Raw genomic sequence first — 24011 nt, 5'->3', positions numbered from 1 at the left:
ACCTCCCATCTGAGACAATGAAGGTTCGGAGAAGGGAAGTGGCTGCAGAAGCTCGCGAGAGGCAGGAATGACACAAAGGCCCCCAAGTCAGTGAGACAACAGACTTGTCAGGCACCACTGTTCACAGTAGGTGCTCAACAGTTCCTGTTCTGCTCCCTTCTGCCCTACGCGAAACAGCTTTCCGTGCCCCCACCTTCAGAAACTTCCATACAGGGGGCTTCCAACAATGCCGCCCCAGCCCACATTATAAGCTAAGGACATTTGCCTGGGTGAGCCTATGGGACTCGTCTTTGCAGATTTCTGTCTGAACACAGAGAAAACCGAGGAGAAATTTGTGGAGCTCTGATAGTAACAAGCAGGCACCTCCAGGACAAATGCCAGGCCAAGTCCTATGGGAGCCTGACGTGACTTTGCAGCAAAGCCTGCCCCCCCATGAGGCTGCTTGGTGATCACCCATGCCGGGCAGCTCCGAGCAGAACACAGAGATGATTGATATTTTGCCGGGAGTTACACAGCGGGCTGGTGACATAGACCTTTGATGTTGCCATCCAGCACTCCCTCAACAAGAACGCACTTCCTGGATGAGATAATTTAATTAGTATTTGTCCAGCACCCTGCAGCGAAAGGCAATCACCTATTCCTTCCATCCTCTGAAGGGGCTGAGTAATCCACAGTCTCTTGATGCCACTTAATCTAAAACGTCTGGGTGACTCACCCTCCCTGCGATTTCCCTCCAGAGTATTTACTTTAAGAAAACATCCATTTGCTCCCTAATTTAAACAATTCCTCTTGGTTTAAATCTTAAAGAAGCTACTTGGTTTTTGTTTTTGTGCCTGTGTTTATTTGTTTGCTGTAGTTGTTTTTAAACTTATATATACACATATATATTTATATCTACATAGATATTTACACATATATGTCTACATATAGAATATAAAGAAATTATAATAGACCACATAACACATAATATATATAAGTTATATAAATATCAATATAAGGAGATTAGGAGATATACATATACTGAGATATAGATCATCTTTGCAGAGAACCCCTGACCCTGCTCCAACACGACCGCATCCAGCAATCAGCCCCGCTGGCTCCTCTAACCATCCTGAACTGGGTGTGGCCAGAGAGATGCAGTCGAGGGGGTTCCTCAGAGTTGCCTGCTTCCTTAGCACGAATGATCTTTGCACAGCCTTTGTGTGCTTCAGGACCTTAACCCTTCCCTCAAGTCTGCTGCCCACCCTAAACTTTACTTTTAGGTCCCCCAATTTCCCAGTCCTGCCCTTCACAGCCCCATCTTCCACTGGGACCGTAGCTCAGCCCTGCCTTCAAAGGGCGCCCTAGACCTGAGACACTCTGTCCCAATCCCCTTGCCTGGCTTTATCCTGAAACCTCCCAGACCTTGCTTGAACGCACCACAGGCCTCAATAACAAACATTTGCTGTGGTAAATCCCATTCCCTGCTTTCAGATAACTTCTCCTTAACAGAGATAAGTGCCTGGCAGACAGATAAGAACTGGGATATGCAAGTTATTAAGGTCAGATTTTAAAATGACAAAAGGATACGTTTTAAAATAAAGCCCACTTGAAAATCAGCTTCCCTTCCAACTCAATTATATTCAGGCCTCCTGCTCTCTGAAGCTCCTTAGACTGAGAGATTCTAGCTCCCATTGGCTTTGGGGTATTGGAGGAGCATTGCCATGGCAACAAGAAAGGCCCAGACACCTGAAACAGGAAGTGGAGGACACAGTGCCTCTTGGTCTCTCAGACACCTGGAGTGACCAGTGGGGGGGGGGGGGGGGCTAAGAGGTGGAGACCCCCACAGCCCACATTCCCATCTACTGTGGGACATTACTGTCGAAGCTGAGCTGAAAGAAGGGGGGTGGGGGCAGCAAGGGAGCCAGCAGGCAGGGCCCGAGTGTCTCTAGCTGGGGACCACTAGGGGATGAAGGCAAGGACGGTGGCAGATGTGAAGAGTCGCCTCGGCAGGTAGCTACACTCCGCAAGCCCCTTTTGTATCAGGGTGACTGAAAAGGCTCCCTGATTCTCGTTGCTCCTTACCAGGTGGGAGTCCCAACACAAGCCAATTTCTGTTGTGGTCCTGAACGGTCCTGACCACCCATTCCTGGCCCCCTACCAAGCCTCCCAGCTTTGGGCATCCCTAACAGATATCACGAGGCCTCCCTGATGCCCTTGACACTGCACATCACATCTCAACCCTCCAGAGTATCACACCATAGAGGCCAACACCCTTTACGATGCCACAAACAAACCTCTGAGCTGCAAAGTGTCATTAAACCCTGTGCACTGTCGTATCACAACCAATTATTCAACCTCCCATTATTTATACGACCAACCCATGACTCCACCTTCCGTCCTAAGATGGAAACTCTCCAACTCCTGCATCGCACATGGACCCCCGGCCATCCCAGTCCCTCTGTGGGGAGCCAGTCCTCCTCCCATGGGATAACCGATGACCACCTCCGGTATGTTTCCAGCCCTCATGCCCTCCACTGCCCCACACATGCATCCTTCTACCTGGCCCTCAAGGAGTGCAGCCAGAGAATCCCGTCACCCAGGTTCTCAATATCTCAAGAGCGCTCAGCCTTTCCTGCCCTTCTACCGCCCCCAGCAATGCCGGAGGCCAGGCTAGAGGGCTGCTTGCCAAGGCTTCATCCTGCCCTGGTGAGAGCTCACTGTGCCCTTCACCTCTTGAGCACTGGTTAGTAGAGATGCCCTCCTTTCAAGTGTACAGAAATGTATGTGTGTGAGTATGTCTGTGTGTGATTATATGAGCCTGTGCCTGAGTTTATGCCAACCAGTTAATGACCCGACAAGCACATGGGCCTTCTGTGTGGACCATTCCTGGGAGTGCACTGAAGCCATCTGGGTGGCAGGGCTGTGTAACCCCACCATCAGCTCCACACTGGCTCGCAGTGACCACATGTGAGGTTCTCAGATAACTGTTTCAATACCTTGCTTGCCACATTGACCTCTCGGTCCCAATACCTACTAGATTCTTGGCTTCACAAGCCTCCCCTTAACTTTGGGGGTTCCAACCCTGGGTAAAGGCTGCCTCCTCCACCCCCAAGTCTTCAATCCTGAAAATCCTTCATAGGAAGAGAGAGGAAGAGGCAAAGTATTACTGAAAAGAGACCCCGGGCCGGCCATTCGCATTAGCACCAAATAAAACAGCCGAACCCCGCCCAGAGCTACGTAGCTTGTCTGCCTCTCCCTTCTCCCTCCACTGGGCTCCCCTGCTCCCTGCTTCCCACCCTCTTCATGGTTCATTTTTCTGCTCATGGCTTTGTCTCACTCTTAGATCTGGGGGACACTGGCTGTAACCTTGGACTCCTGCCTCAGCCACAGTTACACCTGCCCCAGCAGCTGGGCTGATCTCAGCCGCTCTGGGAAAACACAATGTCCCTTCCAGCCTCAGCCTATGCCTGCTTGGTTGGCTATCCAGGGTCAAGCAGCAGGACCAGGCAGTGCCAGGGCCCTGCTGTACTCAGAGACTGCATTAGCAGAACTTCCTGGTTGAAAAACCCTCTGAGCCTTCTCCACACTGTGCCCCATAAACACCAACATAATGGCAGCATCATCAGAGAGAGACGGGGACAGGGCATGTTTGCGGTGGTTAACACCTGCTCGGAACACAGAGCCAGTGGCACCACGGCAGCAGGAGAGGGAGGTGGGGGCCCTGAGACTTACCTTACGCATATCTTTGCCAAAGGTCTCACTGTAGGTTGTACCGAGGATTTCAAACTGGACATAGGGATTCGAGCTGTCCTCCCGAAACTCCATCACCCCTGTGAGACCAGTGATGTGACCCTGCAGGAGAGAAGAAAAATTCATTGAGGAAAATATAGATGGGGAAAGGGATGGAATCTCAAAGACGAAGAAGGAGAAGGAAGTAGTCACCAAGAATGGGATGATCGAGGTCTTGAGGAAGCAGTAGACAGCCTGTGATGAGGAGAGGGCTGCTAGCAGTCCCATAGCCCCAGAGAAGGATCGACACTTCCCACACCTCTGACCACAGGGGAAATTCCGAAGGCTTGCACTTGACATTCATGTGGTCAGTATGATGAGAGCACCTGCTCCGTGCCACTTACATGCTAGCCTTGAGATCAAAGAATGACACTTTTGTTTCCACCCTCCTAGAGCTTATAATCTTCCCTTGCGCTCTGCTCCAAGGGTCACCTTAGCCTAAGCCAAGAGGGAGGTCAAAGGTCAACAGAGCCGTATCAGGCACATGGCGGTAAGTTACACGGCAGCAAGCATGCGCCCTGGAGGTCAACACCAGCTCAAGTCCTGGCTTTGCCACCTGTGCCACCTTGGGCAAGCCATCTCCCATCATCGCCAGCCTGGAGTTAGATCCACATCACAGAGCCTGCCAGGGTTGAAGGATGTTATGTGTACAAAGCACAATGTCTGGCACAGACTGGATGTGGTGGGTGTGGAAGCCTTGCCCCTCTCTCTCTGGCCATGCAGTGGGCTCCGTAGGAGCAGGTGGCAGAGGGGCTGAGGGAGTCTGTGGCGAGCCCCTTCTCTCTTCAAGCCTAGGGTGGGGGTGTCATCCAGCCTTGATCTCCCACAGACTGTGAGCTGGGAGAGGCCCAGAGCTTGAGCTGGCCAGAGAAGGGCCCCAGCTCTGGCTCAGGCTGCAGTAAATTCAACCAACACCAAAATATGTTCGGTGCTAATGACACCACGCACAATTTATTGTGACTACAACTCCTAGTGCTATAGATTTCCCTAAATGCCCTCCTGAAGTCTCTGAAAGCCAATTCACTCTAACAAGTCTATGGATTACCCAATTCACTCCAAATTCAGCCTTCAACTTGGTGTCATGCCTCAGTGTGCGCAACACGGCATCAATGCAGAATGCATGTGCACACACACACACACACACACACACAAGCTAAGGTCTTAGTGATCAGCATATGCACTGCTGACTGAGACAGCCTCTCTTATGAACAGTGGCTATCTGGCACACATGAGCTGGGCAGCTGCCTCCATTGTTTGCTTACTTGTGACCTCAGGCAAGTTACTCGACCTCTGTAAAGTCCAATCTCCTTGTTGAAAAGCAGAGATAATAATAATAATAATAATAATAATAATAATAATAATAGTAATAATACATATCCATGAAGCCCAGCTCACCAGCTAGGAAAGGAAGAATGGCATGGAGAGAGGCCTGGGAAGGGCCTGCAGGGGCAACCACACAAAAAGCTAAGCTTTAGACCGCCTGCTCAAGGGGCTGGGGTGTGTGCATGTGTGTGTGTGTGTGTGTGTGTGTGTGTGTGCAAGGAAGGGTCTATCTTCAACCTCATCCCAGTGGGTGTCCTCTTACACACACCTTTTTGATTGTGTCCAGCATGGACCTCCCTCCGTTCCACGGCTTGGTGGACTTGCGTATACAATTCAGGCTTGCCATGCTGTGCCACTTCCGGTCTTCCAGCTTCCGGTGGAAGGCATTGGCCAACATCAGCACGCTATCATACAGGTAGAGGTTGGAGATCTGCAAACACAAAGGCAGTGAAACCCCGTCCACTGATGCATTTTCAGAGATGGGGAGAAACCAGCCGAGGGCTTGGGTGATCCAGGGTGCCAACACTAACGAGCGGTGCTTAGTCTCTACACCATAATCTTCTAGCTTCATTCAAAACTTGGGCCAGGCAATGGAGTCCTAAGGAGAATGAGAACTAGCCCTGCTTTCGGAACTAGAGTGGGAGGGGGACGTGTATGTCAATAGAAGAACCGGCATGCTCAGCACCATGGTTGAGACTCACACACTTGCAATCTTTGTGCAAGATTGGAATGGGACATCTTGCTCGGGTAACATAGGTTGGGGGAAGGATGGGCAGAAAACTTGGTCTAGAAGGATTCGTAGGTAAAGGACAGGAAGCATTACAGGGAGGCAGCATTAGGCAAAGGCACGAAGGTACAAAGGAGTAGGGTCAGGTAGGGCAGGGTCCAGCAGCACTGCCCGTAAAGGATCAGATATGAACAATTTTAGGCTTTATGGACCTTACAGTCTTCTTCATAGTGCTCAACTCCACTGTTATAGCAGAAAAGCAGCCACAGACAATACATAAACAAAGGATGTGCCAATAAATCTTTATTAAAAAATAAAGATTTAGATAAAATTAGATTTAAAAAAATAGGCAATGAGCTGGATCCAGCCCGGACCACAAGTGGCCAAGCCCTGGCTTAGAGGGACTGAACACAGTACCTCATGTCTGTATCAACGGCTATAGTAGAGGGGAAGCGGGATCAAGAGGGAGGCAGGAATCAGGAATCTAGCCATGTTGAGCCTTATGGGCCATGCTAAGGAGTAACAACGTAGGTGACTTTAGGGAGAAGGATGCCATTGGTAGATCTGTGCCCGGAAGTCAGATCTGTATCTTGGAAAGATTGCTCTGGTCCCCGTGGGGCCTCGGGTAAATGGTGGTCTGAGCGACACTGGCAGCTTATGGTGATGGAGATTCTGAGCCCACAGAGCCTGCTCTGCAATGCCATCACCACCAGCCAGGGGATGCCTTTGGGGATTGCAACTGTGCACATATGAGAAGTACCCCCTGTTGAGCCATCTGCTCCAGAGAGATGGCTCACAGAAGACACAAAGCCCACCTCAGAGCTCCCGAGAGCACGAGTGTGAGGGAGACACGGAACAACAGCTGGAGAGCAGCACCCTAGCGCTGGTATCCAGGGGTGGGACAGGTCTGGCTCACCCTCCTCACGGCGATTCAAGACCCTGATCTGCGTGAGTCTGAACACCAGCACCCGCCCTCTCAGGGGCTCATCCAGAGCCCTCTGCAGGAAGGAAGGCAGCCCTGTACTTCACATCAGCCCTCCCCTCCAACAGTATGTCATGGAGCACAAAGGGAGGAGAGTGAGGGGAGGGGTGGGGAGGAGGTGATGTCCACCCCTGTGCAGGTGTGTGGTCCCTCCTGGGTAACTGTTGCACAAACAACCATCAACCGAAGTGGGTCAAGGGGATGATTCTCTGCACACCTAAGCAGCAAGGTGTCTGCTAAAAATACTTCAGAAAAACAAAATCACTGGATATAAATAGGAGAATGTGTCAACCTCATAGGACTCCCAGGAGAATCAAATAAGATCCTTGGTCTGCAGGAAGAACCCCTACTGCTTCCCAGCCTTACTGCTCACCAATCCCCAGTATGGCCCTCATACCCCCAGGACCTACGTGCCTGCAATTTCTTTCCTCACATGTCTTGGACTGGGTGCCCCCAAAGCAGAGCCCCAGACAAGAGCTTGGGTAGCATGGACCACCCTCTGCAACTGACATCAGAGGTGGGCTACGGGAGCTGGTGCGGGACATCAAAACCATCTGCTACATCATGACTGTCCAGCAACTCACGCAAACCCTCAGGGGCATTTCCGCCATGGCACGTCAAGCAGAGCTGACCACTTCTTCTGCGGGTGTCCCTGTGTCTGAGCCATTCCTGCAGAGTCCTGTCTTATCCCCCTGCAACCTGTGTCCTCACAGCAGGGACAGTGGGCACATGTGTGGAGCAAGGGAGTGGAGGACGGACCGGCGATGTTTCAGATGTGGAAGGAGTGAGCCTGGGACGACTGAGCACTGCTGACTTAGCCAAGGCCTCAGGCCGAGCGGAAGCAGGCAATTCGGTGGCTGGTGCTCTGTTCCAGAGCCTGGCGGTACACAGGCACCTACCTGACAGCAGAGAGCAGTCATTCCTATCACTGAGAGCCCACCTCCTGTCCTACAGGGAACACCAGGATAGAACTGCGTCTCCTACCCCTCGAGCCCTGGGGGCGCATTTCCTCCATGAGAAAGACTAACCCACTCTCTGTGCTTGTCAGACCCCCACCCCTCAGGCGCTCCTACCACTGCAGAATGATTTTTGACATGCCCACCTCGCCTCTGGAATGCAAACTCATGATGGAGATGTTGTTACAGGAGAATGTCAGCTACTTACAGTTGGCTTGGTTCACTTTATTTTTTCTGAAAGAATAACTCAAAGCTGAGAGTCCTTGAAAATGTGAAGATTTCTCTTCTCAAGACATTCATGGGTCTCCCAGCCACCCACTCCTAGCTGATGCTATTCAACCAGTCGGGACCCTTTGACCCACGTTATGTCCTGTGCACACACGCACACCACTTGGGACAGCACCACCCCAGCTGTGGCCCAGACCCGCACCCAAGGGAATATCCCTTTTTGCCTCCAGCCCTTCTATTCACAATGAATTAAGGTACTTAATGAGTTTATGAATGCAGAGAGGCTGGCAATGAAGAGGCAGAAACAGGATGTGACTCAGAAAGGCCAAAGGAAGTCCTCAGTCCTCCCACAAGTATGTTTGCTGGGAAGGGTGAACGCATTTCAGGTCAAAGGAACAAGCTTTCAGTTCAAGGCTTTAGCATGCTCTTTTCCAGATAGACAGATACATCTGGAAATATATACATATATGTTATAGATAGAACTTACATATATATACATAAATGTGTATATATTCATATATAACTTGTAAATAACTTTCATACATGAAACTTTAATATATATGTGTGTATATATATACATATATAGTTATATAGTTATATATATTTTTTTCTTACCATCTCTAAACAGAGCATCCAGCACTAACCAAGGCATACAGTTGGTGCTTACTGTACACTTGATGGATGGATGGTGGATGGACGGAAGGATAAATGGACAGATGGATCAGGGGATGGGTAGGTGGGAGTGGGGAGGGGCAGATGGATGGAAGGATGGAGAGGGAGATGGATGGATGGATGGACGGATGGACGGACGGACGGACGGATGGATGGATGGATGGATGGATGGAGGATGGATCACTTGCTAAGAGGGTATACACTGATCTTGGCTCCCAAAGAGAAAACAGTAGGAAAAAAGAGATTGGCCACCTCCACTTTGACTTGGGAGAGAACTTCCTTTGCTCAAACACAACTTGCTTCTCATTCACAGCCTACTTAAAATGTTTTCTTGATCCCCACTTGGAGCTTCACCTCCTCTCACTCCAGTCCCTTGTCCTGGTAAGATGCTGCCAGATTCTCCCTGCTGTAGGCAGACACTAACACCCTGTGCTGATCTGTGGCCCCATCTCTGCTGTCCGACCTCAGCAGCCTCACAATTAGGTGACCTGCCAGGTTCACTTGTGGGGATGCCAAGGGAGGGCACTACCCTTACAGCCCAGTTGTCTGGAGACTGGAGATGGGACCTTTGGGGGAAAGATCAAGAGCAGAGAATAGAAAGGCAGCCTCTGCGTGGGGCTCCATCTGGGTCCTGACAAACATCAGGCAAGCCTTTTCTCAGGGGAGGTGGGTGGAGACCAAGCGTCAGGGCTTGGTCATGACGAGCCCCGGAACCAAGAGGAGGGGTCTGGAAGGAGAGAGACTCCCAGCTGCATGAACACTCACTCGCTGTCAGGCTCAAGGGGCTAATGGCCCAAGCCGGAGCTCCAGGCCACAAGGGCAGAGAAAAGGGGCCTGGCTTGAAGGAATCCTTGCCTCTTTCCCTCGCTTCTCAGATAAGGCACAGCACAGAGCTCATTTACAGAAGACAGACAAGCAGAGCAGGTACTGTCACTATTTAAACCCTCATCCCCTCTGGCTGGCCTAGGGACATTGCAGCACACAAGTGACAGAACCAGAAAAAAAGCATTTCAGGTGAAAGTAGACCTGAGAAGCAGAAGATAGCCCGAAGTTTGAGGCCAAGGGCATGGCAGAGTGCAGACCTGGATGCAAAGCCAAAGGCCTGGAACCAGGTCAGAGATAACCAGAGGGAGTAAATCCGAGGCAGACAAGAGCCAGGGCCAGGCAAGGGACCTGAGGCTGGAGCCTATGGCCTCCATCCTAGGTGGGGACAGGGCTGGAATGGAGCCCAGCTAGCTCAGTCCACCACCCCAGAGATGATGGCCTGATTCCTCTTCCAATGCCACACTGTATGACTCTGACTCCCCCGTGTGTGCAGCTCAGCCGGGTGGCCTGGTAGGATGAGCAAGAGCTTTGGATGCATCCCCACCTGGACCAGCTTTGCTCACTGCCACTCATTCCTCCAGCACGTGGGTCTAGCAAGTACTCAATAAATGCTTACGGAATGAGTGACTTGAATCTCCACTTGAGCTCACTTGCAGAGTCCTGCTGAACAAGCCATTTCATGCTCTGGATTCATCTTTATGACAATCAAATCCAAGGTGATCAATGCCCCCGGAGAGGGGCAGTGGGGGTGGCCCCGACTTACTTCCCTGAGAAATGCGGATGGTAGTACTCCTGTGTGCCAGGTACTGTCCTAAGCTCTCTGTGTGCAGCTTTATTTTTGGAGGGAGCAGAGATAGGAAGAAATGGAAGAGGGAATAAAGACCTACACAGGCTCCTGACTTCGATGTGGATGGTCTGAGAGCTCCTCCAGGGTGTCCCATCCCTGAGCCGAGCACAGGTCTGGTACACAGGGTAACGAACTTGTACCTGCCAACACCATTCACCCTCTCCCCAAGTGCCTCTTGGTTTGAAAGCTCGAAGGGCGAGCAGGAGTCCTATCTGGATTTTGCAGCTGCTGGCTGGGAAGTCCAAGCAAGGATCCCCCTGAGCATTACATGCCCAGCTCAGCCTGAAAGCTGCTCACCTGGACACGTGTCCCTGGTCTCCTCCTGCCCCAGCAGTGAAGTCATAGCTGCCACCACCCCCGGGCCTGAGCCGGGCCTTCCAGGGCTGCCTGGGCCGAGGCGCTGCAGAGCTGTCTGTTATGGGACAGGTCACTTCTCTACCCCCAGGGTGATCCATAAAAGGTGCCAACACAGGAAGGCCCAGAGTGGGGGATTTCTATGCCCTGACGCAGGTTCCTGAAAGGCAAGTGGCTTGGCCCATTGCAGTGGAAGGTCTGACGTCGGCACTGCCGGGCTGACTCGGCCACACGAGCCTTCCGCATGGCCCATCCTGCAGGGAGACCATCCAGGTGAGCAGGAAAAAAGGGGAGGCAGGCAGAGAGGACTCACACAGGGGCAGCTGCAGCCCAGCCCTGTGGGAAGCACCATGTTCTATTCTCTGCCACCTGTTACCAGCCCCCTGCCCGGACTTAGGGGTTTCAATCCCAAGAAAGCTTCCTTATGTCCTCTCTATCTGGTGACCTCCCACAACCACAGCATAGTTCAGGTGCCCTCTTTTCTCCCTAGGGAAACAGTAACCACTGCTGACCTGGTCGCCCAGCCTCGGGCCCTTCCCCTCCGCCCTGCAGGGAGCTGTCTTTCTTGGAGACACACCCTGCCCTGTCACATCTCCAAGGGCTACACCTGCATCCTTAGTACTCTGGCAGCAATCCTCTGCTCTGACTGAACTCCGGACACTTCTCGCTCCCCCCCGCCCCCCGCCCCCTCAGACACCCTGAACTCTAACCCTGCTCTCCTGGGCCTCTGGGTTTCTGCATATGCCATTTTTTCCTAACCCATACATACTTACAGAATAGAGATGAAACTTCCCCATTTATTTAGAGTTTGTGGGAATTAAGAGAGAGCATTTGCGAAATGTCTAACAGAGGAATTGGCACGTAATAAGTGCATAATGAGTGTTTGTGGAATTAATGAATGCTAAATGAATAGATTTAAATCTGTTTGTAGGAAAAAAACAGCAAGGTAAAGCTCTATCAAGGTATTTGCAAAGAGAATGCTTCTTAGAATATGACTGACAGAAGAGAGAGGCCACACTGGGAAAAGGGTACAGGGGCTCTGGAACAACATGTTCCCTAAGGAAGTGTCCATCTCCAATCAGAATCTGGGGTATGCATTTCCAGGAGACTGGGGAGCAGGTGGGGGAGGGGATCCTCACAAGGCTCGCATTTCCAAAGCCAATAACCTATGCAGGAAGTGGGTCCTCAGGAGGGAAATGCGAAAGGGGAGGACACATTTCTGGGAGGTAAAGGACAGAATTTGGCCTGCAGCCCTTGACTGGGGCTTGTAAGCTCTTGAGAAACCCAGAGAGACCCTTCCTGGCTGCTGGATAACCAAAGACCAATCGCATGAAGCCAACTGAGGACCCAGGACAGAAAAACACATTTTATTTTTTGAAGAGTTAGCACCAGAATCCCCACTACGTCAGTCACTACGTTTTATTTAGGAAAATACCTAGTGTCAGCAGGAGCAAAGGCTACCAGGAAAAGTTGATCTTCATGAAAAAATAAGGAGAATTCACTTTGGAGTCAAGACCCAGAGAGAGAAAATAGAGGATGGGTAGGGAGGCCAGCAGGAAAGAGAGGATGGCCTCTGAGGGGAGGAGACAAGCAGGGAAGCTTCCCCGGCAGGAGGGGACGCAGGACCTCATAGACTGTTTGTGCCACCACAGTGCCAATACCCCACTCTGCCCCCTACCACAGGGACAGCCTTTGAGACTTGGGTTTGTCTGCGAAGCCAGGAAAGGCACTGAGTTCGCATCCGGGTCAGGACTGAGTGAGCGTGCAGCTGCCCCATCAGGAGCCTGGATCACCTGTTTACTTACCTGGGTCCCCAGAAGCAGGATTAGGGCCAGGAGAAATGAAAATACAAGCCCCCCCGTGAGATACACTAAGATCTTCAGGAGTGCTATACTCTTCTGATCCTATCTAGACCCCAGCACGCAGAGACCCGTGCCCACCTCCCTCAGATGGGAAGGGAGAGGCCCCTGAGGGACAATGGCCCCACTGCGTAGCCGGCCGTCTGCCCCCCAACCCCGGTGCTCAGTGCATGTTTGCCTGTAGTAAACCTGAGGGAGCCCCAGCCTTGTCTCCATTATACTCCAGGGCCCAGGGAATTGTTGTGCCTTCACATTATCCAGCGAAGAATCATGCTTGAAGGCAAAGGAAGATGAATGGCAGGCCAGGGTCACAGCCACACGAGCCAGCTGCATCTCGACACCAGACCATTATCCACCCCACACCAAAGACAGAAACCTAAGAAAGATCTTCATTAAGAAAGCCTGCATTTCGGGGCGCCTGGGTGGCACAGCGGTTAAGCGTCTGCCTTCGGCTCAGGGCCCCTTCTTTTGTTCCCCCCCTCGCTTGCTGTCTCTCTCTTACGAAAAAAAAAAAAAAATTTTAAAAAAAAAAAAAAAAAAAAAAGAAAGCCTGCATTTCCTCCAGGCTTCGAAGGAGCCCAGTTTTCTCTTCCCTCCATCATTAATCAAGCCAAGCGGCCTGCTCAGGGAGACCTCCCAGGGGCAAACAGCGGGAACTGACCTCTGACCAGATCCTCAGACAGGCTCTGGTCATCCAGCGAAGTCAGACAAGCAGCCGGCACAGGGTCCAGCTGGGAGGACAAGCTGACGCCAGATGTCACAGCTTGAGAAATCCATCCCTGGGCAAGGCCCTTCTGGCAAACTGCGGCCAGCCCGCCCGTCCTGAGAGAGGGCACCACAGCCCAGCCTGAGGACGGAGCAGATGGTGGCAGAGGGCAAAGAGGATGGGGAGCTCTGCTCACCACCGAAGCTGAGGGGGTGGTGTGCAGGGGAGATAGGGGCAGTGGTCCACACCCGAGGCTCTCTGGGCTCCAAAAGCGCCCGTGGCCGTGTGCAGGCAGAGAGATCACCTGTGCGACTGTCTCTGACAATGGCAGTGAGGACCATGCTTCGCCGTGCGCCCAGCAGACTTCCTGACTGATGGTTGCTGTAGGTTCCGTCTGAGCGTTTAGGGTGAAAAAAGGAAACCAGTGAAAGTGACATGAAGTCCAAGGTAGCTATGGTGTGGGGTGGCTCACTGTCACTCCAGAGAAAAGGATTCTACTGGCAGGTTGATAAACAACTTGTAGCCAGAGAATAATACAGAAAACCCTACAGAAATAGGGACAGGTGGGGAGGGGGAGTTTTGAAATGTGTTAATAGACTCAGCGAGGGAAGAGGGATTCCATCTATCAAGCCGTTCCACACTTTTAAAATGCACAAAGAGGAGAAATTCCAACCTGAAGGGGCATTTTATAATAATACCGCATTAGCCCCTGCAGCTTAATTCAAGGGTCAGGCTCCACGGTGACCAGACAACACAGCTTCTGTCATGTGCCTGTTCCCCTTCAGAAATCCATTTGAATATAAATGGGGTGGCGATGTGACAATATGTCTGTTACTTCCATTGCAGCCCTGAAGTCACCGGATGGCGCCGTTCTGAAGACAAAGTACTTTCCAGATTCTCCTCTAAGCAAGGCTGTCCGCGAAATTTTAGTAAAGTCTCAGGTTCTTAAAGACTGGTTATCACTTTTATTACTGGCTGAGTCAGACAAGCCCTAAACTAACTTGTCAAGAAAACAAGAATGAGAAGTACCCAAATGAGACAGTGCTTTGTAGGGAAAATAAACCAGAGCACACGGGCGAATGCAATGCTTTCGGAGCTACGAGAAGTCACTTACTTAGGTATTTTTCCTCCAAGGGACTTTCATTGTACTAAATAGGAACCAAGTTGATTTGCTATAAGAGGGCTGGCTTCACTTTGGAGCACAGGAAGCCCTGACCACGGGCCTAATGGAAGAAAATAGAGTTTCTGAGACCAGCTCAGAGGAAAAGCCAAGAGATAGACGATCTAGTAAAAAGTCCCCATTCCTGATGGTCCTCATGAAAACTTCTAACCCAGAGTTATTGTCCCAAGAGCAGCCGTCTGCGGGAAGCACTAAGAGATGGACTTGGGAGCTTCATTTCTAAAAGGATTTTCATTAATTCCATCAAGACAAAGTTAATAATCCATGACATAAATGTTTTATTTTTTCTTGAGTTAGTTGTTCTAAACGTGTGAGTCTTCTCGATAAATCTCACAGCTAGAGGCTAGTAGAAATTAGTTTGTCTTCTATACTGTCATTAAGAAATAAAGAAGTGGTAATAGCTACTAAGGAAAGTCGAAGAGAATGGCTTGTAAATGAGATGAATCTAGGAGTTGGGCCGGATGAGGAAGTAAATCTGCATTTCCCTCTCGTCACACCCCCACTCAAGGCAGAGGCAACAAATGGAGACAGAGATTCCTTTAATAAAGTGCTGATTTATAGATATATAAAGAGACTTCCGGAAACAGTTTAACTTGGGTTAAGACCTGCATAGTTAACAGATCCAGCCCATCCGTCCTTACGGAGGGTCTCCAGTGAGCAGGGTCTCGTAGGGAGCGCTAAGTGGGTCTCCCGGACATAGCCTCCCCTCTCCCACACAAGGCCGCTCTGATGGAGTCCCTGCGGGAGTGATATGGACAGTAAGTGGTGCACGAAGCCCGTGATACGGGGCTGGACCGATGGGAACCGCGCTCCCACCCGCTGTGATGCTTTTAAAGAGTATGCTTAGGAAGACAAGTGGACTATACCTTACAAAAAAAAAAAAAAAATGAGGCCATCGTCAGCCTTTTGATAGACACTGAACACACCTGACCACCTCCTCTATAATGACACAGTTAGTAGCTCAGTCTTGTGCTAGACGCTTTCGGTATGCTCCCTCATTTAATCTTCGTCATGTCTCTAAGGGGTAGACACTTTACCTTCCCATCTACAGGCCAGGAAACTGAGGCACAAAATGACAAATAAATAACAATAATTAAATAATCCATTAGTAGCTACAGTTACTGGGATTTGAACCCAGGCGATGTGGCTCTTGTGCTGCTGCTGCTGCTGCTACTACTACTAGCTCTATTACTGGACTGCGACTGCCTCTACTGCTACTACTACTTCTACTACTACTAGTAGTAGCACTGTTACTGTACCACTACTGCTATTACTGCTATCATTGTCGCTGCTATTGCTACTAGTACTGCTACTACAGTGCTACTGCTACTACCGTTTATGCACTGCTACTACTGCTACTGTTACTACTGCTACTGTTACTACTGCCACCACTACTAATACTGTTGCTGCTACTACTGTTACTACTGCTGCTACTAGTACTGCTACTGCTTCTATTGCTATTGTTGCTACTGCTGCTATTGCCATTATTACTGGTACTGTTACTGCATTGCAACTGTTACTACTGCGACTACTACTTCCACTACTACTAGTACTGTTACTTCACCACTACTGCTATTACTGCTATTGTTGTTGCTGCTGCTATTACTACTAGTACTATTGCTACACTGCTACTCCTACTACTGCTGCTACTACTGTTACTGCACTGCTACTACTGCTGCTGCTGCTACAACTAGTAGTACTATTACTGCACTGCTACTGCTATTACTACTGCTACTACTGCTACTGTTACTGCACTGCTACTGCTACTACTGCTGCTGTTACTACTGCCATTCCTACTAATGCTGCTGCTGCTACTAGTAGTAGTAGTACTGTTACTGCACTGCTACCACTGCTACTACTAGTACTGTTACTGCATTGCTAGTGTACTGCTACAACTGCTACTGTTACTACTGCTGCTTCTGCTCCTACTACTACTAGTACTGTTACCACACTGTTACTGCTACTACTGCCACTGCTACTGTTGCTGCTGCCACGGCCACTGCTTCTGCTACTACCCCCGCCACAGGATCTCTGTGATGTCACTCTTCCATCTTGCTCTTGATGTAGTGCCTGGATGTCAGCAGGAACAGACAAAGGTAGGCAGGGTGGCCAGGGTTCTAGGTCTGATATTGCATTTACCACCTTTGATGATAACTAGCCACACACCTCAAAGCTGTGCCTCTGTTTACCCTCTGTGGGTCATTTTAGTACACCCTCCACCAGATTCCGCATCCGTCCTACCAATCTCCCTTTCTTTCCTGTCCTCCGGGACGCATTCTTTGCATCTAGTAGGTCTGATGTGCCACCAAAGAGCCCAACTGCACCTTTTAACCCATGATAAAACAAGTGATCAGAGGCCTTGATGAGAAGGACTTCCCCTCTCCTGCCACCCACAACCACGCAGTGCATACTTGTGCACTAGAAGGGGCCCCTCCTGTGCTCCTCAAGGAGAAGGAGTGCAGTGTGACCAGGCAAGAACTGGAAAAATTGATGGGACGATGGGGTGGGGTGGAGTCGGGGCAAGGCTGGAGAGGGATGAAGACCTTCAAGAGGAGAAAGCCTGGGGAGACCTGCCTGGGAGTAAGACCCTCCCAGAGTCTGGCCACACAGAGATTGACAGCATCCCCTCACCCTCCTGCCCCACGTGAGGCTATGGGGTTGGGCACATATTGCCTGAGCCACATCATCTCACTCTACCCCCATCCATCTAGACAGTGAGGGTGGTCAATAGAGGCCCAGGGAGGGGGACTTACTCGGTCCTGACCTCTTCTTCTAAACTCTAGAAAGGAGGAAGGCAGAGTAGGCCAGCAGCATCCAAAAATATAAAATCTTGTATTAAGCACCTTCCACCCCTGGCCCGGATGCCCAGTGCTCTCGAGTCCATGGGTCCTGCAGGGCCCATTGTCGACTCTCTTGGCCAATCCTTCACCACCTTAGAAAGCCCTCAGACCTTGCCATGGCTCTCTGGAACAGTGTCTATGGGGGTAGTGGGAATTACTCCAGCTAAAATCTGTGTCTGCCATGTTTCCTCATCAACCAAGAATATATTTCTAGTGTTTACCCTCTGTTGGGGCACGTTTCCTTCCCCCCTCGCTAAATATAAGATTTCAGAATGGATTTGATGTTTTGGCAGATTACACAGGTACCCAGCCCACTCCCCAAAATGTGTGCCCCCTGATAAGGTAATACCAAAATGTCCTGGGAGGGAACTGATACCAGGCGGCAGACACACCATGTCTGTCCCGAACCCTGGTTTCTACTCTTCATGCCTCGCTGGATAAAGAAGGCATAATTATTTTCAAATGCTGAATGGCAAGCATATCACATGTACAAATTTCTGGGCAATTTTTGCAAACCCAATTGGGAGAAATTTCCTTCGGTTATGTGTCACCCACCAAGCATCAAATGAAAGTTTTCTTTTTCTTTTTCTTTTATTTTTTTTAAGATTTTATTTATTTATTTGAGAGAGAGAGCATGAGTGAGAGGGACACAGAGAGAGCATCTGAAGCAGACTCTACACTGAGCACAGAGCCCGACATGGGGCTCAATCCCACAACTGCGAGATCATGGCCTGAGCCGAAACCAAGAGTTGGATGCTTAACCAACTGAGCCACCCAGGTGCCCCCAAATGAAAGTTTTCCTATGCACAATATTCTTAATGGAGAAGTGGATTCTGGGCTGCTAATGGACAGTCTCCACTGTGCTTCATTGTTATTCCCAAACACCCAGAGAAAAAACCACCTCACCTCTCACAATCGGTACACAACTCCACGTCCTACTCCCTGGCCCCAAGAGAAGCTAACACTGATTGCGTATACGGCACAAGGTGTGGCAGAAGGACTATCCAGAAACACTGGACCTGTTGCCTTGGAAGGAACACAACAGCTAGGCATGTCATGGTCCTACCCTCTGGCCTCTCCCTGCTCAGCTGGGACTCCAGCAGTGTCCGGCTTGACCTAAACCTTAGCACTCGGCAGATGAGCTGGGACAGTCCCGAGTTGTTTCACAAGAGCTATGTCTATATTATTGACTTCCTATAGGGAAGACCCTAAAACAGACGCAGCGTGATGACTCCCCATCCCCAATCCCACCAAGCGAACCCATCACGCACGAAGTAGTCAGCACGGAAGCCTGAGAGACAGTAATCTCTTTCATCCCTGAACATGTAGCTTTTAAATACAGGAGGCACCCAGTGAGCTGATACACCCCGTCTGCTGACAACAGGCATAATTGCCTACTAATGCTGCTCAGAGGCACTGCCCAGTTGACTGGTTTCAATTTCAGCAAATGACAGGGTTCTAGTAATTACAGCTGGTGGGCAACAGTGCTCAGCTTCAGCTGAGGCATATCTTTGCCCATTGCCCACGGCACGCCAAGGGTGCGGGTGAGACCCCCTTCTGGAGGGAGCTCGGGCGGAGAGCACTGACCTGCAGCATCTGGAGGTAGCCTTCCTGGGGGTCACAGAGCAGGGAGGAGATGCGGTGGTTGTTCCTCATGCATTTCTGGTTGTCCTTTGCAGACGGGAAAATCTGCCGGACCACGGTCATCCTGCCAAGGGCGCTGTGCACCAGATCCAGGATCTCGGGGTCGCTGATTTCCTGGGAAGGGAACCAGACGCATGCTTACCATTGACTCATGACCTATGTCTGCAAAAGGCCCGTCAGGAGGTATCGATGACCCACAGCCCGAATACCTGGTGCCGAAGGGGTCAAGGGATCGGGCCTACGTCATGCAGTACGTTAGTTGGTTATTTATAAATAATACTCGCTAACCCTAAAATGAAAACAGCTTTTCTGAAGGCCAGAAAAAGATGTCTGGCAGCCAAACCATCCATGCACTGGCTTCCATGGGGTCAAGCTCTGAAGAAGCCACGTGCTGGCAGATGTCATGGTAGGCATCTGCTGGGAGTAAAAGCCAAATTTCCTATCGGGGGTCATCTACCTGAGAGAAACAAACCTGGCTTCCTCTGACAACACTGACCAAAATGCAGTTAAGTTTCCCTGAATTCTATAATAATTAGATTTGCTTTGTTTTTCTTAAGATCTGTGTACAAATTTTGAAAATGTATCTACTCATTCATTCACTCATTCATGGCACAGAAACCTACCCGACATCTCGTGTGGTTTCTTCTGTATTAAGCACTGGCGAGACAGCCTTGAATGAGTCAGGCCTAATCCCACCCAGTAAAGCTCAAGGTCTTCGTAGCTTGAATACGCTGAGCCCTGCCATAGGGAAATCTAGGGGCCAAGGAAACCCATTGTGCTTCCACGGTGGACGTCTGCTAAGCTCGCTACACACATTGTCTCATTTGGTGCTCACGACTCCAGGAATTCCATGAGGTAAATCCTATCATTATCCCATTTTCACTGAGCACTTGCAAGCAGAGAAACCGTAAAGGCAGCGGGACACAGGGAGCTCCTTCCAGGACGGGGCTTCTATGAGGAATTAGCACTGAAGCTGAACCTGAAGGATGAACTTGTTAGGCAAAGTGCCCGTAAGTGTTATGTGGGGGCAGGGGCAGTACAGAGCTGAGGTCTCCAGTAGAAGCTGCAGGGCAGGTGAAATACCCCCCCCCCCACTTAGCCTTCCCCTGCAGAAAGGAGAAGTGGTCAGAGGCAGCCCAGGAGCTGTGGGGCAGGGTCCACAAACCCCACCAAGGGCAATGAGAAGCCCTGGAAAGGTTTAGGTACAAAGCTGCTACAATCCATTTTTGGTTTGTACGCTGCTTGCATAGGGAAAGACAAGAGGACAAGAAAGTAACAAAACTGCTTCAAGGCTAGGAGCAACACAGGAATGACAAAAAAGACAAACTAACATAAATCAAGGGTTTTTGGAGGGGGAGTCAGGTTCAGAAAAGTTCTTGTTTACTGTCTCTCAAATGTGGCTAAATCGGTGGCTGGTTGCAAGTCAAGATTTTGACTGTGAATAACTGTCTTAAAATAATCTTCCTCCTTGCAAATGATACATTCTAGCTTTGAGAGGATGAACTGGAATAAATGGAGGTAAATAAAGTTAGAAATTAGTGATCAAGGGGGTAGGGGGGATTTCAAATCACTTAAACCAGAACATAACATGTTGAAGGGTGAAGTGTGAAACTGTCTATTCCAGGAACTGTCTTAGGAACCTGATGTGTGCATGAAGACTGGCCAGTTGAAACCATATGCCGGATCTGGGAGAGAAGAAGACAATAAGACTTGTATCCTAAGATACATTAAGACTTGAATTCTTTTAGATCGTTCCCAAGGATGTGGAATGGCAGTAATCTAAAAAAGTTAAAGTGAATCTGGGTTTGAAGCACTCAACTTTGTATTTCAGACAGGACCGTTGAAGGAAAGGTGATCTTGTTGGGTCGAGATCAACAGACCAGAGGTGGGGAAAGGGCAAAGTGTTCACATCTCAGGGCTACCATGTGAATGAGCCCAGAACCAGCTGGGGCTTCAGGAACCGGAGCAGAAGCAGGTTCTGTTCACACAACAGGATGTCTGTGCTCTGCTCTCAGCTGCCCTGCTAACTGAGCACAGGACAGTGGGGAGAGGGAAATCACATTCTGATCTAACAATCAGTAGGACTGTGGGAAAGGGCAAGGATGGACTAGCTAGCCCTCCTTGGACAAGGAATATAGAGAGGATTGGGTGAGGAAATTATTTTTATCTCAAAAAACTGTGAGGTCAGAAATAACATAATTTGAATTATGCACAAGGGGGTTAATCGGAGCCCACACACCTTGGAGAGGAGATGGGGAGGTCTCATACTTTTTGTTTTCGCACTTACTCCTTAATGGCAGAGCCACTAGAGAAGCTCTTTTATGAAACCTTTCCTGCATTCTCAACTTCCTGGCTGGTCAGTGGCATGAGCAGTCCCCACTGCACCCAGAGCAGGACCCTATAACTCTGTCAGGAGCCTGACTTACAGGGTGCATGGTATCTTTCTGGAAAGCAAGGCCATCATCATCCCCAACAATCTGCAGCAGAACCTGGGGTGAGTGGCTAAGTATGCCAAGGGCAGCCACAGCATAATCGGGGTGGGGGTGGGGCCTTGCCCCTGCCTCCCCACCCCCACCAGCTGCTATGGTCCCTATACTCTTCTTTCTCCATTCTGCCTGCTCAGAACTCCTTGCAAACCTGGCACAGCTCAACCCAACCCATTAGCTGCATTAGTGAGGATCTCTGCAGACCCGATCTCCTATGGCCTAGTTCTCATCCACTCACTCTGGGTCAAAGCACACACACCGTCTCCCAGTACACTCCTCCCTGCTTCCCTGCACTTCTGGGCCCATCCTTAGCGTCCAGTACAGAGATAGTTGCAATCCGAATCTAAGAATCGACAGAAACAATTCCCCCAGATCCTTTGGGAGCAATGAAAAGGGTCACCTCTTCTCCCAGGGATGTGTCCCTCCCCTCGGAAAATTCCAACCCTGCATCATCAGTCCATTCCAGTAGCTCTGGGCCAGGCCCTCTCCTGTGCTGTTGGTCCCCCTTCAGTACCACAGGGGTACACACAGGGATCCACTCACTCCCTGCTTGCTGCTGCCACACGCTGCCGCCACACGCTGCCTCCGGGCTTCCCACCAGGTGAGTCTCTGGACCGACGTGAAGACATCCAACCTCTGGGCCTTCCTACGGATGCAGAGGGCAATCCAAGCACCCAGTTTATACGACAAACTCTCCCTTTGTCCCAGTTGAGAATTCCTTCCAGATAGTGCTGCGGATGAGCAGCAGAGGAAAGACAATGTGTATATACCCTGTCACCTGCACTACCCTCACTAAAGCCAGCGAGCCTGCAGTGGCTGCAACAATGTGTCATACCCAGATGCCTACTGGGAAGCACAGGCTTGAAATAAATCTTGCTTTTATGACTTTGTAAGTTTATACTGTGACATAGATCTTAGGCACAAACATTACATTAAGTATGAATAATAAAATGATCAGTGTGCCTTCCGTCAAGCTAAGAAATAAAGTATATCCTGCCTCTTGGTTGGATGCCTCCTCCCCAAATGCTCACTGCTTCCTCCTCACCAGCAGCTAACTTTGTCACGCTCTGACTTACGTAGGTAGCCCGACTAATGTATGACTTCGTCTTACACGTTTTGTGGAGCTCTGTGCAAGCTAAACTGTCTGCATGCCCCCTGCAATTATGTTTTAACACAGCAGCTCTCAAACTTTGTTGTGTATCTGTGTCACCCTGGAAACTCGGTACAATACAGCGAGGTCTATCCCTGTCCCACTTCAACAAGCAAAGCCTCTGTGCTCTCCGTGAGCTCTCCGGAGAATTCTAACACTCATGAACATTTAACATTTTTGTAATCTGTTCATGGTGATGGGGGTACTGCTTAGTTTACTTATTTACACAACTGTACCCTATTGCCTGTATACTATGCCACCATTTATGCACCCTAGTGTTCCTTACCATTGGAGTGATTTTGTTTGCTATTACAAAGCTTCGATGCACATTTTTCTTGTGCATATGTGTTAGTGCACTTGTGTAAAAATTTCTCTGGGTATAAACCTAGAATTAGAACTCCTCGATAGGAGAATACGAGTATGTTCAAATTTACAAAGGAATACCAAATTTCCAAAGTGATTGCACCAATTTATCATCATGGGTGGTAAAGAGAGCTCCTGCACCCTTGCCCGCACCTGACATTATCGTAGGACTTTCCTAATATTTGTCAGCCTGGTGAGTAGGAATTGGTGTATTGTTAGATTTTGATTCCACTTCTCTAATTCTTAACAGGGTTAAATATCTTTCATATATTTATGAATCATTTGTGTTTCCTTTCTTGCCTTTGTGTTTTTGTCCAATTTCCATTGGGTTGGGTCTCTTGCATATCGATTTGTGGTAACTTTTTTTTTTAAATCCTAGATAATTCTTTGTCACGTCATAAATATCTTCTCTACTTTCTAGAATGTTTGCTAGAACTGGCCTACAAACTCATCTAACCCAGTGTTTTCTTTGTAGGAAGATTTTTATTACTGATTAAATTTCTTTTTTTTATCTATATATAGGGATTTTCCTTGTTTTTCCTTCTTTGCCCTTAGTCATTTTTTCTTCTAAAAATTCAGCCATGTTGTCCCAACTTTACAGTTGATTGGCCTATGTTGTTCACAAGGTCTCTCTACTTCTTCACTCCCTCTAATGCTTCTAAAGCTACATGCTCTCATCCACTATTAACAATATTTATTTGTGTCCTCTCTCTTATTTTGATACTAGAAGTCTATCTTATAAATCTTTTTTTTTTTTAAGATTCATTTGAGAGAGAGAGAGAGAGAGAGAGAGAGAGAGGATAGCGGGGGGGGGGGGGGGGGAGATGAAGAAGAGATAGTGGGAGAAGGAGAGAGAAAATCCCAAGCAGACTCTGCATAGAGTGTGGAGCCCAACACAGGCCTCCATCCCACGACCCCAAGATTGCTACCCAAGCTGAAACTAAGTCAGACATCCAACCAACTGAGCCACTCAGGTGCCCCTAAATCCTTTTTAGAAAGTAAGTTTTGGCTTAACTGATACTCTTTTATGAGTTTCTATGGTTTTCTATTTCATTAATTTCTACTCTTTTATTTTTTTAATTGTCTTTGGATTTATTA

The 24011-nt window shown here is 49.5% G+C and overlaps 1 protein-coding gene across 1 annotated transcript in view; it reads right to left on the bottom strand.

The window, feature by feature from the left end:
• GRID1 (glutamate ionotropic receptor delta type subunit 1) overlaps positions 1-24011 on the bottom strand; it is a 687404-nt gene that overhangs the window by 196263 nt on the left and 467130 nt on the right. The window contains exons 6-8 of the mRNA XM_040623983.1: positions 18858-19028; positions 5363-5524; positions 3715-3834 (exon numbers count right to left, since the gene is read on the bottom strand). Coding sequence (XP_040479917.1) covers positions 3715-3834; positions 5363-5524; positions 18858-19028 — 453 coding nt within the window. The remainder of the gene's footprint in view (positions 1-3714; positions 3835-5362; positions 5525-18857; positions 19029-24011) is intronic.

This window comes from Ursus maritimus, unplaced genomic scaffold (assembly GCF_017311325.1).
Source record: "Ursus maritimus isolate PB19 unplaced genomic scaffold, ASM1731132v1 scaffold_7, whole genome shotgun sequence".
NCBI lineage: Eukaryota > Metazoa > Chordata > Mammalia > Carnivora > Ursidae > Ursus > Ursus maritimus.
The sequence above is the reverse complement of the archived record's forward strand: the minus strand, read 5'-3'. Positions and strand labels throughout refer to the sequence as shown.